This window comes from Hypanus sabinus, chromosome 19, assembly GCF_030144855.1.
Source record: "Hypanus sabinus isolate sHypSab1 chromosome 19, sHypSab1.hap1, whole genome shotgun sequence".
NCBI classification, from domain to species: domain Eukaryota; kingdom Metazoa; phylum Chordata; class Chondrichthyes; order Myliobatiformes; family Dasyatidae; genus Hypanus; species Hypanus sabinus.
The window spans coordinates 73734738-73747939 of NC_082724.1; the positions used below are offsets into that span (position 1 = coordinate 73734738).

General features: G+C 38.9%; 1 protein-coding gene across 2 annotated transcripts in view; it reads right to left on the reverse strand.

Annotated features, from left to right (window-relative positions):
- LOC132378060 (peregrin-like) overlaps positions 1-13202 on the reverse strand; it is a 55497-nt gene that overhangs the window by 30634 nt on the left and 11661 nt on the right. For both annotated transcript variants that reach the window (XR_009506878.1, XM_059944730.1), the window contains exons 3-6: positions 8650-8806; positions 7141-7272; positions 858-986; positions 424-736 (exon numbers count right to left, since the gene is read on the reverse strand). Coding sequence is in view for 1 of the 2 variants with exons in the window: in XM_059944730.1 (XP_059800713.1) it covers positions 424-736; positions 858-986; positions 7141-7272; positions 8650-8806 (731 nt within the window). In the remaining variant the exon portion in view is untranslated. The remainder of the gene's footprint in view (positions 1-423; positions 737-857; positions 987-7140; positions 7273-8649; positions 8807-13202) is intronic.

The window sequence follows — 13202 nt, forward strand, 5'->3', positions numbered from 1 at the left end:
CCTTGCACAAGGGAGGAAAAAAATATTTGGACATCAAAATTTGATAAGGACAAAATGAGTCTCTATAATTTAACCTTCACAAGTGAAATCTATGTCTAGTTCACTTCAGCTTTCCATAGTAAGGTATATCATCACGAAGCAGCACCATCAAAGGATGGACAGAAGAAGGATAAAATTAATTTATAACACTGAACTTGTTTTCTTGGCTTTTGCATACAAGTACAATCTTCTAACTGCTAAGAAGTGAAGAAATGACCTGAGAATTTAAAACAGGGCTACAAAGTAGAACAAAAAATAAAATTGATCAGACAATTTTGTAAATAACTGAAATTTAAAACTCAAAAGTTACAAAAGCTGAACTTTCCGCAACAGAGATTCTTAACTAATATACATTCATTGGTATAATTAATAAATTGCACCCACCTTCTTCCCAGAATAGTTGACCAGTGTCTTCTGGTGGCACTGGCTCCGGTACATGCATCCCTGTTTCATAATCAAAACTGATTTTCTCTGCCTGCTTGCGAGCATATTTCAGTACTGCACCTCCTTGGTCTCGTAGCCTGATTGCTGCACGGTAAAATATCGTATCCTTCGCATTGTACTGCAAGCAGTTGTTCACAATCAAATTAAAATCTTCCTCAAATTGGTCAAACGTCCGATATTGATAGCCTTCAAGTTGTTTTTTCATTGTTTGAAAGTCCATTGGCTTTTTAATGTGATCCAAATAATCTGGAACCTGACCATAATTTATAATGAAAATCAATCTTAAATTTCAGATAAAATCTTTTAACATTCAGAAGTTCAGAATTCACTCAAACCAGTATCACCAAATATTAACTAGTCTTCAAGCAACATACCTCTTTTAAAGGCACAGGCTCACCAAAAATATTCCCTGTGTCTTTCTCCTGGAGCTGTTCTAGCGTCTTACGAAGGAGGATGAGGAAGGGAGTTAGCTGTAGTTCCATAGCAAATTGCTGTATCTTGAGCTGGGTTACAACCAAACCAGAAGGATATCAATCAGAAATGAATGTCCATGAATAAAATGGGTGAATCTTTTAATTCAAATGTACACTTTAAAAGCATTCAATGCCCTTTATCCTGTAGTAGTAGCACACTATTTTCAACATCCTAATCAAAGTTTTCAAATTGCAATCTTACTTCTCGCTCAAAATTGAAGCTAGCATTGAGTCTCACACATGCAAACAGGCTTTTCAGCCCAACGGATCTATACTGACTAAGATGGCCCATCTAAACTAGTCCCATTTACCTGTGTTATCCCATAACCTTCTTCACATTTCAAATACATGTACTTGTCCAACTGTCTTTTAAAAGCTACTTTTGGACATGCCTCAAGCTCTTTCTTCGAGCAGCTTACTCCGCATACACATCATCCTTTGTGTAATACAGTTGTCCCTTAAATTCCTAATCTTTCCACTCTCACCTTCAAAATGTGTCCACTAGTTCTTGATTCCCTCACCCTCACAAAAAGACTAAGTGCATTCACCCTATTTATGTCCTTAATAAGTTTATACGCTTTGGTAAGATCATCTCTCAGTCTCTTATGCTTCAAGTAATAAAGTCCTAGCCTGTCAAACTCTCCCTGTAACTCAGTCCTTCAAGTCCTGGCAGTGTCCTTGCAAATTTCCAGTTTAATAACATTTTTTTTATATTGCAGGGGAGCCAAAGCTGAATACAAAACACCAAATACAGCCTCCTTAGTGTCCTGTGCAACTGCACCATGAGCTCCCAACTTTTATAATCTACGCCCTTATCCATCACTCTGTCCACCTGTGATCCATTTTCAGGAAACCATGTACTTTTACTTCAAGGTTCCTCTGGACTATAATATTCCCCAGTCTTGCTGTTCACTGTGAAATTTCCACCTGGATTTGATTTTCCAAAATGAATCACGTTGAACTTATTCAAATTAAACTCTATTTCCCATACTCAGCTGATCCAAGATCCCCCTGTAATTTTTTGATAACCTTCTTCATTTTCCATTCATTATACCATATATTTTGGTGTCATCTGCCAACTTACTAACCATGCTTTGTACATTTTTTATCCAAATCCTTGACATAGATGTCAAACAACAAGAAAAAAGAGCGAATGCTAGTGATATCAGACTATCTGGCAGCATCTATGGAGAGAGAAACAGAGTTAATGTTTCAGGCCCATGATCTCTAATCAGAAAATCTTCTGTTTCTCCTCAAAGATGCTGCCTGTCCTGCTGAATATTTCCAGCATTTTGTGTTTTGATGTCAGACTTCCAGTATTGGTGGGGTCTCAATTTTCAATCATATAATGAATGCCCACCTTCTTCCAAATTAGTTTATTCTTGCATCTTTGTAAAATAATTTTAACAATTTTAGTATAAAGTACAGACTAATGTTCAATATATAAATGTATATTTTTCAATTCACAGAGTCCCATGACAAAATCTTAAGAGTTTTCTCGTGGTTACCGTCATACTCTTGAAACAATAGTTTGCTTAACTATCCATACATACTTTGAAAGTTTTCCTTAATAAATTATTCTACACCCCTACCTAATGCATACACCCCATTTCCTGATTAAAAACAAAATGCTCTTTCATCAATGCCTAGATACAACTTGGTACATACATTCAGGTAGGTACAGGACTGATAAAGTAACAGACAGGGAATTGTCTGAATGGAACACCAGGAGGTAAATTGGCATACAACAGATATATCTTTAGATTTTAAATTCAGAGCATGCCACATTAGTTACATTCAAGGACTGGGAGAATGCCTAACACAGGCCTTAAAGTGACCATCTATGCAAGTACTTAATGTCCACTGAAGAACTGGTAATTAAAGATTCAAAGATTTAAAGTACATTTATTATCAAAGTACGTATACAGAATACAGCTGAGATTCATCCTCCCTCAGGCAACCACAAAACAAAGAAACACCATGCAACTCATTCAAACAACAAACACCCATTGCAAAAAGAACAAATTGTGCAAATGGCATAAAGCAAGCAAACAACACGTGGAATATCAAAAATCAAACCAGTAAAATTCAGTTTAGTTCAGTTCACCACTGCGCTGCCTGCTAATGGCAGGTCACAAGGCCATTCTTTGTCAAAGCACTCCGATCTGCATCAATTGCCCCAATCAAACTGCTCACAAACAGCAAAAAAAAGAGCAACCAGAATCTGGGAAAATGTGCAGCATGAACCTCAAAGTCCGCCAAAATGAGTCAACTTTGTTTAGGGAAAATACATCTACACAGCAAAGAGAAACATAAACATGTTCACTCTTTGGTTACCTGTGCCAATCTCACCTCCAAATGTTGTTTACTAGTCAATAATAGTGTTAATTAGCAAAACCAAATACCACCATTAGATGGCACTCCTCTTGGAAGCAGTAGAAATTCACTTTTTCTTCCTTAGATATCACAACAAAACAATATAGTTCAAAATTTACCATGAATATTGCAGACATTGCAACATAAAAGAGCAGTGAATAGAAAATGCTGGATGACAACGATGATCAAACAATAATGCTGGATTGAATGATGCATTTCCACACAGGATCCTCTGCCAACTAGTCATTTAAACAAATGATCTGATACAAATGAGATCCACAGTAAAATATAGTTTACAGTGATTCTTATGCAATTGATGAGCCTTCCTTCACTACCATCTAATTCTAACAGTAAATGCCACAATTCATTTCTAACTCATTTAGCTCAGTTCGCCTTCCATTATTTTTTGCAACTATTGCTAGTGGTAATTTTTATTGTCAATGATCTCTTCCAGAAGACAATAGATATAGGAGCAGAATTAGGCCATTCAGCCAATCGAGTCTGGTCTGCCATTTCATCATGGCTAATCCCAAATCCCACTCAACCCCATACACCTGCCTTCTTGCCATGGCCTTTGATGCACTTACTAATCAGGAAACTACCAACTTCGGCTTTAAATATACCTACAGACTTGACATCCACAGCTGTCTATGGCAGCACATTCTATAGATTCCATGTACTCTAGCTACAAAGATTCTTCCTTACTTCTGTTCTAAAAGGTTACCCCTCAATTTTGAGGCCATGCCCTCTAGTTCCAGATACCCCCACCAGAAGAAACATCCTCTCCACACCTTGCTTATCTAGTCCTTTCAACATTTGGTAGGTTTCAATGAGATCCCTCCCCCCCACCGGCATTCTTCTAAATTCCAGAGTACAGGCCCAAAATTGCCAAATGCTCCTCATACGTAAACCCTTTCATTCCCAGAATAATCCTCATGAACCACCTCTGGACCCTCTCCAAAGACAACACATCTTTTCTGAGATATGGGGCCTAAAACTGTTGACAATACTCCATGTGTGCCCTGACTAGTGTCTAATAAAGCCTCAGCATTATCTCCTTGCTTTTATATTCTATTCCACTTAAAATAGATGCCAACATTGCATTTGCCTTCTTTATCACACTCAACCTGAATATTAACCTTCTGGAAGTCTTGCACAAGGACTCCCAAGTCCTTTTGCATCTTGGAAGTTTTAATTTTCTCCCCATTCAGATAATAGTTCCTTTTACCAAAATGTATTATTATACATCTGCCACATTTTTGCATACTCTTCCAATTTGTCTAAGCCTGCTGCAATTGCATTGCTTCCTCAGTACTACCTACACGTCCACCTATCTTCGTATTTTCTGCAAATTTTGCTACAAAGCCATCAATTCCATTAGCTAAATTATTGACAAACAACGTGAAAAGTAGCGGTCCCAATACTGACCCCCGAGGAACAACATTAGTCACTGGCAGCTAGCCAGAAAAGTCCCCCTTTATTCTCACTCAGTGCTTCCCACTTGTCCGCCATTCCTCTATCCATGGAGTATCTTTCCTGTAACACCAAAGAATTTTATCTTATTAAGCAACCTCATCTGTGGCACCTTATCAAATGACATCTACAGCCTCTCCTCTGTCCACCCGGTTTGTTACTTCCTCGAAGAACTCGTAACAGATTTTTCAGGTAAGTTTCCATTTACAGATTTCCCAAACACTGAGGTTAGGCTAACTGGCCGAGAACTTCCTTCTTTTTGCCTTCTTCCCTTCTTAAAGAGCGGAGTGGCATTTGCAATTTTCCAGTCCTCCAGGACTTTGCTAGAATAAAGTGATTCTTGAAAGATCATGACCAATGCATCTGTTAGCTCTTCAGCAACCACTCTCAGAAATTTGGAATGTTGTCCTTCTGGTCCATTATCCACCTTAAAACCTTTGAATTTGCCTAGCACTTTTTGTCCTTTGTAATAGCAATGGCACTCACTTCTGCTCCCTGATACTCACAGATCTCTGGCACACCGCTAGTGTCTTCCACAGTGAAGATCGATGCAAAGTACTCACTAAATTCATCTGCCATTTATTTGTCCCCCATTACTACTTCACCAGCATCATTTGCCAGTGGTCAGATATCAACTCTCACCTCCCTTTTACTCTTTATATAACTGAAAAACTTCTAGTATCCAGTTTTAAATTATTAGCTCGTTTGCCCTCATATTTAATCTTTTCCTTTCTTATAGCTTTTTATGTTGCCTTTTAAAGCTTCCCAATCATCCAACTTCCCACTCCCTTTTGCTACCTTATACGCCCTTTCCTTGGCTCTTATGCAGTCCTTAACTTCCCTTGCCATCTATGGTTGCATAGCTCTGCATTTGAGAACTACTTCTTCTGTGGGGCATATATATCCTGTGCCTTGTAAACTATTCCCAGAAACTTCAGCCACCTCTCTCTGCTGTCATCCCCACCAGTATCCTCCTCCAATCCACCTGGGCAAGCTCCTCTCTCATGTCTCTGTAATGCCCTTTATTCTATTGTGATACTGATACATGTGACAATGCTTCTCCTCTCACATTGCGGCATGAATTCAATCACGTTATGATCACTGTCTCCTAAGGGTTCCTTTACGTTAAGCTCCCTACATAACACCAAATCTAAAATAGCCTTTCCTCTAGCAGGCTCAAGCACAAGCTGCTCTAAAAAGCCATCTCAAGGGCATTCAACAAATTCCCTCTTGTGATCCGACACCAATGCAATTTTCCTGATCCCCTTGCATATTGAAGTACCCATTCCAATTGTGACATTACCCTTATTACATGCCTTTTCCATTCCTTTGCAATCTCAACTACATATTTGGAGGCCTAGATGATTCTCATAATTCCATCTGTTACTAACAAGAGTCACACCATCACCTATGCCTTCCTGCCTGACCTATTGATACAAAATATATCCTTTGATGATAAGCTCCCAGCTATGGACTCCTTTCAGCCACAACTAAGTGATGCCCAAAAATGGCATAGCAACCAATCTCTAATCGCACCATGGGTTCATCCATCTTATTCCAAATGCTCCCATCTGTCCAACAATCTCTTTGACCACTACTATCAGAGAGAAGTTAGTGTAGCACAAGGACAAAGACCATTGGGATGAGAAACTTCTTCTTCCTCTCCAGGCCATAAAACTACTGAACTCCCTGCCACCACCCAGGTGGTATCACTTATGAAGCACCGGTTGTATAATACTGTTTTCTTTTAGCTTGTATTGTAAATGCGCCTTACTAGTTGTTAATTTATTTGTGGTAATATTACTTTATGTGTGTGAGATATATGTACTGTGTTGTACACCTGGTCCAGAGGAACGTTGTTTTGTTTGGCGGTAGACATGTGTACTATTGAATGACAATAAACTGAACTTGAACTTGGTCCCTACATTCACCACTTTGGACAAAGAAGTACTCCTAAATTCCACACTCAATTGATTTTGTACTCTGCACTTTTCATATATAGCCTTTGGTGTTGGTCTGCTCTGCAACTTAGCCTGCTCCTGTCTTTTTAAAACCATCTCTCTCAGCCTTCACTTTTAAAAGGAAGAGGCTTAACCCTCTTGGCCTTTCATTGATAAATATATCTCTGTAGTGCTCAGACATTAGCAACATTATACAAAATTGAGCAGGAGTCCATCTACCGACAGTTGACCCATTTTGAAACTGGGTGTGTAATCTGTGAAGATGCAGATAATTTTAAATTCAAAATGAAACTAATCACACAGCACAATAACAAATATACAATCCATTACCACCAGTGGCAGGTTTTAAAATGAAATTTCAAGAGTTGTCTAACCTCCTCACGCTTTAGTTTTTCCCTTTTCCGAATTAGCTCCACCAGGAGCCGTGCTCTTTCTAAGTCATGCCGTAGTCGCTGCCATGATTTCAGCTGCTCTTTTAGTGCACAATTTTTCTCCTCTGATTCTCTCTAAAAATAAAAAAAGGTGTTTTAAATACTTCCTTGTTTCTTGTTTAAGCAAACAAATGGATAAGTGGATCATAAAATCAGTTTTAGCATTGATTGTTGTGGTAGTGATTGTCATCAAATGAGGGAAGAGGAAGTGAGAAGAGTTAAGCATGGGTACTTCCATATGATGAAGGATCTTGGCTTGAAATATGGACACTTTATTTCTTTCCATTAATGCTGCCTGGCCTGCTGTGAGTTCCTTCAGCATTTTGTATGTGTTACTCTGGATGTCCAGAATCTGCAGAATCACTTGTGTTTATCATCTCCATATGAATTGTTGCTGCCTTTGCAATAGGGTTCAGAGGAAGATGATCCAAATCTATATTTGTTCTAAATAAGCATCAAAACTTTTTGTTTGTTAATGTAATATTACATATAACAAGTATAATGGATTCTGGTTAATTGGTTAATCAGGGCAGCCAATTAAAGAACAAAATCTAATTGAGAAAATAGCCAGGATTCCCTTTGTTGATTTGGGACACTATGCCACTTAATTAGGACAAGAGATTGCTGCCAGCAGTTTATAACTAGTGCCAGTCACATGCACTTGTGTAGATGTTAGACACTACACTGTGCTTAGAGCAACCAATTTTTAAATAGTCAGTTGCTTATGCTTGTGTTCAAAAAGCAGTGATTTTTGTCACTGATGGTTGGCGAGAAATAAGCAGTAAGACAATTCAGAATTATTTGCTCACTGCAGTTTCAAGCATGCAGGCTTGGAGATGCTAGAAACGGCCAGGGGTGAAAAAGAAATAATTTCACTATTTCAACAAGAATTAAGAATTAAGCACAATTAAGAATTTGAAGATATTGACAATCATCTTGAATGTTACAAAGAAAATAAAGATTTGGGGGATGCAATCGTTGAAAGCATTGTATGAAGGTAGTCCATTATCTGCAATAGGTGGCTGCACTGATTTTGTCCAATTTCCGTCAATCAAAAGAACGTGGCAGTGTACACTGGATGAATTCCTCCATCAGTAACTATTAGAAATTAATACAGTTTTATAGCACTGTAGTTATATTGAGAGTGTTCTAATTTGTTCTGTATTTCATTTAATTACGTAAGTTTTACTCTGTTAAACTGTAGTCTGTCTTTTTTACATTTTTTTTAAAACTATTTCCAAGAAACTTCAGCTAATTGAGGCAGCTACTTAACTGGGCCAAAATATACTGGTCCCAATTAACCAGAATCCACTGCAGCACATGATCAACTCGAGCTGCAAGACTGGCAAGATAGTTTGCCCAGTTTATTAGGTCCTTATTCTACTTTTCAAACTGTCAGTACCAGACAACAACCATATGTTTGCTGCTTATGTACATAAAGCCTAGGCATACCTGTTCTGCATTCCGTTGAGACTGCAAATGGGACTGTAACCTCCGAAGGAGTGGGACACCATTTCTTGACTGTCGTTTTAAAGTCCAATAGCTATGAAGTCGCTGCATGAATTGGCTTTTACGTTGAATTGATAGTTGACCAGTTATCTTGCTTAATCTAAAAATAAAGATCAAGATGTAATGTAATTTATTTCTGTAATGACATCCTGCATAAGATGTAGTATTATAATTTTTATATAATATCAGTGAGATGTGATCATAAAATAAGTATACTCCTTTTGACTAGACTGCCAAAAGAATAGATGTGAAATTTCAGTGTGCATATCTTGTGGTGCCTTGAGCATGAAGCTGAGCTAACTACTGATAAGATTCACCATTCTCAGAGGAAAATTATTTCACACAAATTCAAAATCTCATCACACTTACTGGGAAATTTATATTCAATTAAGTGTTTCTGAAATTCAAAATGCTGGTTTCAGAAATGGCAACAATGAAACTATCAGACCATTGTAAAATGTTGTGCGATTCACCAATGGCCTTCCATCCAGTTTGGCCTATGTGCGACTCCTGACCCCCAATGTGGTTAACTCTAATGCTTCCTCAGATCTCAGACAATTCAGAATCTCAACCTGAAGACCAGACCTATCATTTTCCATAACTACCCTGAAACTAACGGCATTATGATCACTAGATACAAAGTGTTCCCCTACACACGCTCTGTCACCTGCCCTTTCTCATTCCCGAGTAGTGCGATACTAGATTTCCTATCTCTAAGTGGGACTCTATGTACTGATTAAGGAAACTTTTCTGAACAAGCTCTTTCCCATCTAACCCTTTTACAGTATGGGAATCCAGTCAATATGTGGAAGGTTAAAATCATCTATCACAACCTAAAGTTTCTTGCAACAGTCCACAACCCCACTACAAAGTTGCACCTCTAAATCCCGCAGACTGTGGGTGGTCAATAATATTATCCCATTATGATGGTCATACCTTTCTTATTCCTCAATTTTTCCCATAAAGTTACATTAAATGAGCTTTTCAGTCTGTGCTGACTGAGCACTGCTGTGATATTTTCCCTGACTAGTAATGCCACCCTTCTCTCTTTAATCTGTTTCGCTCAATCGCATCTAAAACAACAGAATGCTGGAACATTGAGCTGCCAGTCTTGCCCCTTCTACAATCAGGTCTCACTAATGTCTTAATTCCACGTGCTGATCCATGCCCTAGACCCATTCACCTTTCTTACAGTACTCCTTGCATTGAAATATGCACAGCTCAGAACATTAGTCCCACCATGCTCAACATCTGGATTCCTGATCTTGCATGTAGGTTTAACAACATCCTTTTTCACAACCATTCTATCTGCTCTAGCACCCTGGCTCCCATTCCTCTGCAACTCTAGTTTAAACCCACCACCGCACTAGCAATAACTTTCCTGCTATTGCTCCCCCCTCCAGTTCAGCTGTAAACCGTACCTTCTGTACAGTTCCCACCTTCCCTGAAAGAGAGCCCAATGATCCAAAATTCTGAAGTCCTCCCTCCTGCACCAATTCATTAGCCACATATTAAACAGTATGATATTCCTATTCGAGGCCTCACTCATTCATGGCACAGGTAGCAATCCTGAGATCGCAACCCTGGAAGCTCTGAGCTTTAACTTAGCATCTAACTCCCTGAATTTACTTTGCAGGACCTTATCATCCATCCTACCCTCGTCACTGGTACCAACGTGGCCCACAACCTCTGGTTTCACACCCTCACACTGAAGAATGCTGTAGACTCAATTCAAGATGTCCATCATTCTGGCACCTGGGAATAAATTAACATCCAACAGAACTTCCCTTCTATTCCCCTAACCAATGAATCCCCTAATGCTACAGCTCACCTCTTCTCCCGCCTTCCCTTCTGAGCCGCAGAGCCAGACACAGTACCAAAGACCTGATCACTGTAGCTTTCTGCTGCTAGGTCATCCCTGCACCCCCAAACAGTAACCCAAAGTGTTATACCTGTTGTAGAGGGGAACAGCCACAGCGATACTTTGCACTGACTGCTTATTTCCTTTCTCTTCCTGATGGTCACTCAGTTACCTGTGTCCTGCGCATTGGGTGTAACTAGCTTCCTTATATGCTGTCTCCATCAACCCCTTAGCCTCTTGAATGATCCAGAGCTCACCCAACTCCAATTCTTAACATGGTCTGTTTGAAACTGTGGTTGGATGCACTTTTACAGGTGTAGTTGTCAGGGATAATGGAGGTCTACCTGCCTTCCTACATCCTGCAAGGGGTGCACTCCAGTATCTTGTCTGGCACCTCCACTGCACTAATTGTGCAATAAGAAAGAAAAAATAACAAAGAAAAAATCTACCTATGACCTATATCTTTCCTAAGCCTTGATGAGCCAAAGCTTCAACTCTCCACTCCAAAACTGTCCCTCCCACATAACGGCTGCTCTGCTTAGATCTAACTTCTTTTTATTGGTCTTTGCCAAGTGCTTAATTATGCCCAGTCCAATGTCTCGTCAGGAACTGTAGCATGCAAAATGTGCCAACAGCCCCCTCTCACTTTTAAAGTCACTCTCCCTCTACTCGATCCAATGACTCCTCAGGACTGTGCCACGCTTTTTGGACTAAACGGAGATTACAATAATTTTGTTATTCCTTTTGCTGTGTCCCATTATCTCTTTTATCACTTAATTTCTTGTTCCATCTATCCTATTCAGCACTTTCTTTTGTCCTGCATCCTCCCTCCCCTTTGACTCTTAAAGCTTGGCATATCTCTATTTCTCATGTTGATGTAGAGTTGAAACGTTAATTCAGCAGACACTACTTGACCTAGCATTTCATCACTTTTTAAACTATGTTTTCTCTAAAAAGAACTATATTTTAAGGTTTCCTCCTCATCTAGGTGATGTTGGATCCAATATTTCAAACCTATTTCTTGTAGTGTTTACATTAAGAACATGGCATATATACTTAAAGGTAAACAATGAAAATTTCCTGAAATCTAAAGGCACTTCCGATTCCATACAACTTCTGGCAATTAATAGAGAATCTATCTTCTGCAATGATGTCCTTTTTAATTGAACTATCACTGGAAGAACCTTTGAGGAAATTGGCACAATTGAGACCTGTGCTTCAGCTTCTACATTATAATTTACTGTCAAAGCAGGCTTTTGCCAATAGTACAAGCTCTGTATCTCTCTTCTTCATACTTTTTCTTTCTGGCATATTTTGATATCAAACGCATCACCAAAAACTTTTTACCAAATACCAAAGTAAACATCGTACCATAGATAATTACGGCCAATAGACTCTGTGGTTCAGGGAGAAGCTCACAATCATCTTCTGGAGTAGAGGTGGAAAACCTATTGGGTGCCTGCTCAAGTTGGCACTCGCAAGAATGTTGTTGCCACACACATGCAGTGATGCCCCTCAAGTCTTTAAACCCCACTCATAATAAAAAGATACATAATGATTATCTTAACTGCCAAATGAAGCAGCAAATGATGTTTTACAACTTAGTAGCAGTGAGATGTTTATACAGAAAACGTCTCATGCAAGCTTGGTGCCAGCTAGACACAATGTTGTATGATATGTTTTGAAATCCTCGCAGACCTGATGTACACACCAGAATTTGGATACTAAATCGTTACTCTAATAATACTAAAACTGCAAAGGTTAAGAGGAGAAGGTGGGAGAATGGGGTTGAGAGGGATAACAAATCAGGAATGTCTGAATGACAGAGCAGACTTGACGGGCCAAGTAGCCAAGTCCTGCTCCTATGTCTTATTTAGAAATGATGTTACTCTTCAAATGTTTTTAAAAGATTAATATTAATAATTTTAACAGGCTTTCTAAAGTGCTTCATTTATTTCAATCTCTATTATACTACACACAACGCCTGTTCTAAAGGCAACTACACTAGCTGATTAAAGCACTAGAACTATTTGCATACACACTCAGAGAACATATTTCACAAAAAGACTTAAAGGTCATAGAAAGGTAGAACCTAGATGTTCAGATTTGTAGTTAAAACTATAAGCCACATCTACATAGAGATCACGGCATGAATCATTTTATGACCAAAAGTTAAGTCTGTCCATAACATTGGTAATACTGCACTAAATCTTAGAAAGGGAGTTTGAGCCTTTCAAACCACTTTCCTTCTTCTCCAGTCCTTTACTTTTCCCACTTAAATGGCATCATCTAATCACCTTCTAGCTAGTCCTCGTTCCCCTTCCAGAACCTTTTTATTCTGGCATCTTTCCCCTTCCTTTCCAGTCCTGAAGAAGGATCTTAGCCCAAAACGTCAACTGTTCATTCACTTCCACTGATGCCACCTGACCTGCTGAGTTCCTTCAGTATTTTCTGTGCATTGACCTGGATTTCCAGCATCTGCAGAATTTCGTGTACATATTTTCTTTTAAGTGTTCTCCAAGTATTGTTAAGATTTAACATACAGCTAATAAAAGCAAAAGGTCCATAGTAACTGGCCAGTTAGCCACTCAAAGCCTTTTAACTGGAACATGCATAATTGTGACAACTTTTATAT